Source organism: Leishmania panamensis (genome assembly GCF_000755165.1).
Source record: "Leishmania panamensis strain MHOM/PA/94/PSC-1 chromosome 29 sequence".
Lineage (NCBI taxonomy): Eukaryota > Euglenozoa > Kinetoplastea > Trypanosomatida > Trypanosomatidae > Leishmania > Leishmania panamensis.
In genome coordinates, this window is record NC_025875.1 from 1,006,460 (window position 1) to 1,008,602 (window position 2,143).

Below are 2,143 nucleotides of genomic sequence, written 5' to 3' on the forward strand. Positions count from 1 at the left end.
AGCTCGACTCGCGCTGTGTGGCCGAGAATGGACACGCTGGAAAAAAAAAGATAAGGAGTTTGTTGTATTTTTGGCTGTGTTTTGCGTTCTGCGCGGCGTTTTGGCCTTCTTTGCTGAAGTGCATTGCCTCTACTTCCACTGGCACTCGCGAGCAGCGGTGCCATCAAGCACGACTTGGTGTGTGCGCCTGAACCCATCTCTTTGCCTGTTCCTCTCCTCTGCCGACAACCACAGGCCGCAGTTTCTCCCTCTATGCAGTTGCACAACAGAATGGCACAATACAGACCAACGAAAGCAACGGGGGTCATTACACCTTACCTAGTGCATGGGGTAGCGGAGCAGTATCTGCGCATCCCATGCGCAGTGTTTATGTGGTGCATATTTGTGTGCGGCGCCCTCGCACCATTTCTGCGCAGCGAGGATGAGGAGGACGTGACGTCGCGCCGCTGCATTCTGTGGCATCTCCTTACATGGGGTCATGCGTACCTGTGCACGAACGGGCTGTTTATTGCGACCGCGTTCCTCGTAGAGAATGCCCGGTGCCTCGTTGCGCCCGGGCCTAGGCGACTGTCATTGGCGGATGACTACAAAGAAGGCAACCCCGCGAAGGTGGACAAAATGGCTGCCTTCGTGTACGACACCCCACCTGACACGTACGAGCGTGTGAAAATGTTCTGCTTTATGGTAACAGGTGTGGCCTTTGTGCGTGTCTTCACTGCCCTGGCAAGCATATTTCTAGGCCTCTTCACAGCTAGCGTCGCGGGTTACTTCGACCGCTACGCGCATCCGTGGTGGTTTGGTTTTTGGTCCCGGGTGACGGCGTTTATCACCATTGTGGTCTTCGCGGTGCTCGGCGTGTACAGCGTTCCGCAGTACGGCCAATTTTCCTCCAGGTCTGAGTGTAAGATCCTCATTGCAAATCACAGCTGCGTCATGGAGGTGATTTGGTTGTACGTTATGGGAGGGTTCCCATCGTTTGTCTCGCGCAAAGAAAATCTCTCCTTTTTCTTCTTCGGTAATGTTGTCCGCGGGAGCTCGAGCATCTTAGTCGACCGAGATGTGGCAACATCGCGTGAGCAGACGATGAAGTCAATCATGCAACGCGCCGGCGACCCGACAGCGCCGCAGCTGATGATCTTCCCAGAGGGGACGACGGGCAATCAGCAAGCTTTGTTAATGTTCAAGAAGGGCGTGTTCGAGGCTTCCATGCCCGTGCAGATGGTCTGCATTGCCTTTCCTTACAAACATTTTAACCCTGCTTGGTTGGGGCGCGGTGCCGGTGGCAATAGTCTGTGCGATATTCTACTGCGACTCAGTTGCCAGTTTGTGAACTACGCTGAGGTACGCCTTCTCCCTGTCTATTATCCAACCGAGGAGGAGAAGAAGGACCCGAAGCTGTACGCCGGGCACTGCCAGAGGATGATAGCAACTGTGCTGCGAGAGAAGATCAGCGACGCCTCGTTCGGGGACTATAAGGAGGCATTCCGCCGCTTCGCAGAGCTCAAGAAGAATCTGTGAGAGGGAAACAAAGCTGAGGGTGTGATGTGGGGGTGAATCAGGTGAGGAGGATAATGATGCGGAACCTGATTACAGAGCGATCCTTTAGGAATTCCCCCCTCTGCACATACCCACACTCCCCCATTCGAACCCGCTCTGCTTGTCGGCGCCGATGATCCTTCGGCATCCCTCAGAGATTGTGTTCATGTCGTGGTGAAAGCGGGCTTTCCCTTTTTCGCACTCTTCTTCCCGCCTTCAAGTTATGGCCCGTGCTTTCTGCTTCTATCGATGTACTCATCTCGCTTCTTCAGCTCTGCTGTAGCGTATTGGCCACCGACACCCTTACTGAGGTGTTGGCTATGTCGGGAGACACTACTTCCATCGCTCCCGGCGGTTACGGCACTGTTTCTTCGAATGTGTGTGTCAGGAAACTCACGTGGGGCGTGAATGTCCAATGACTCGTTTGCATATACATCCTCCTCTTCGTGGGAGGCGACCCCGTCTAGCCCATACAGCTTTATTTGACAGTATCTATTCTTGCGCTCTCTGATGACAGGGGGGATGCCTCAGTGCCTGACATCCAGGGCTTAGTGCCCTCGCTCTATGTGGGGAAGCCAACCAGTCCCCCTTCATCCCTACCCCCACC

At 54.5% G+C, this 2,143-nt stretch overlaps 1 protein-coding gene across 1 annotated transcript, besides 2 other annotated features; it reads left to right on the plus strand.

Moving 5' to 3' along the window:
* Positions 1-47: a repeat region.
* A 205-nt stretch (positions 48-252) lies between these two features.
* On the plus strand, positions 253-1,518 carry LPMP_292430 (phospholipid/glycerol acyltransferase, putative; the record flags this gene model as incomplete). Its single annotated transcript, XM_010702545.1, has 1 exon — positions 253-1,518. One exon carries the CDS (start codon positions 253-255, stop codon positions 1,516-1,518), a length of 1,266 nt encoding a protein of 421 aa, XP_010700847.1.
* Positions 1,519-2,041: 523 nt separating this feature from the next.
* Positions 2,042-2,137: a repeat region.
* Positions 2,138-2,143: the final 6 nt, after the last annotated feature.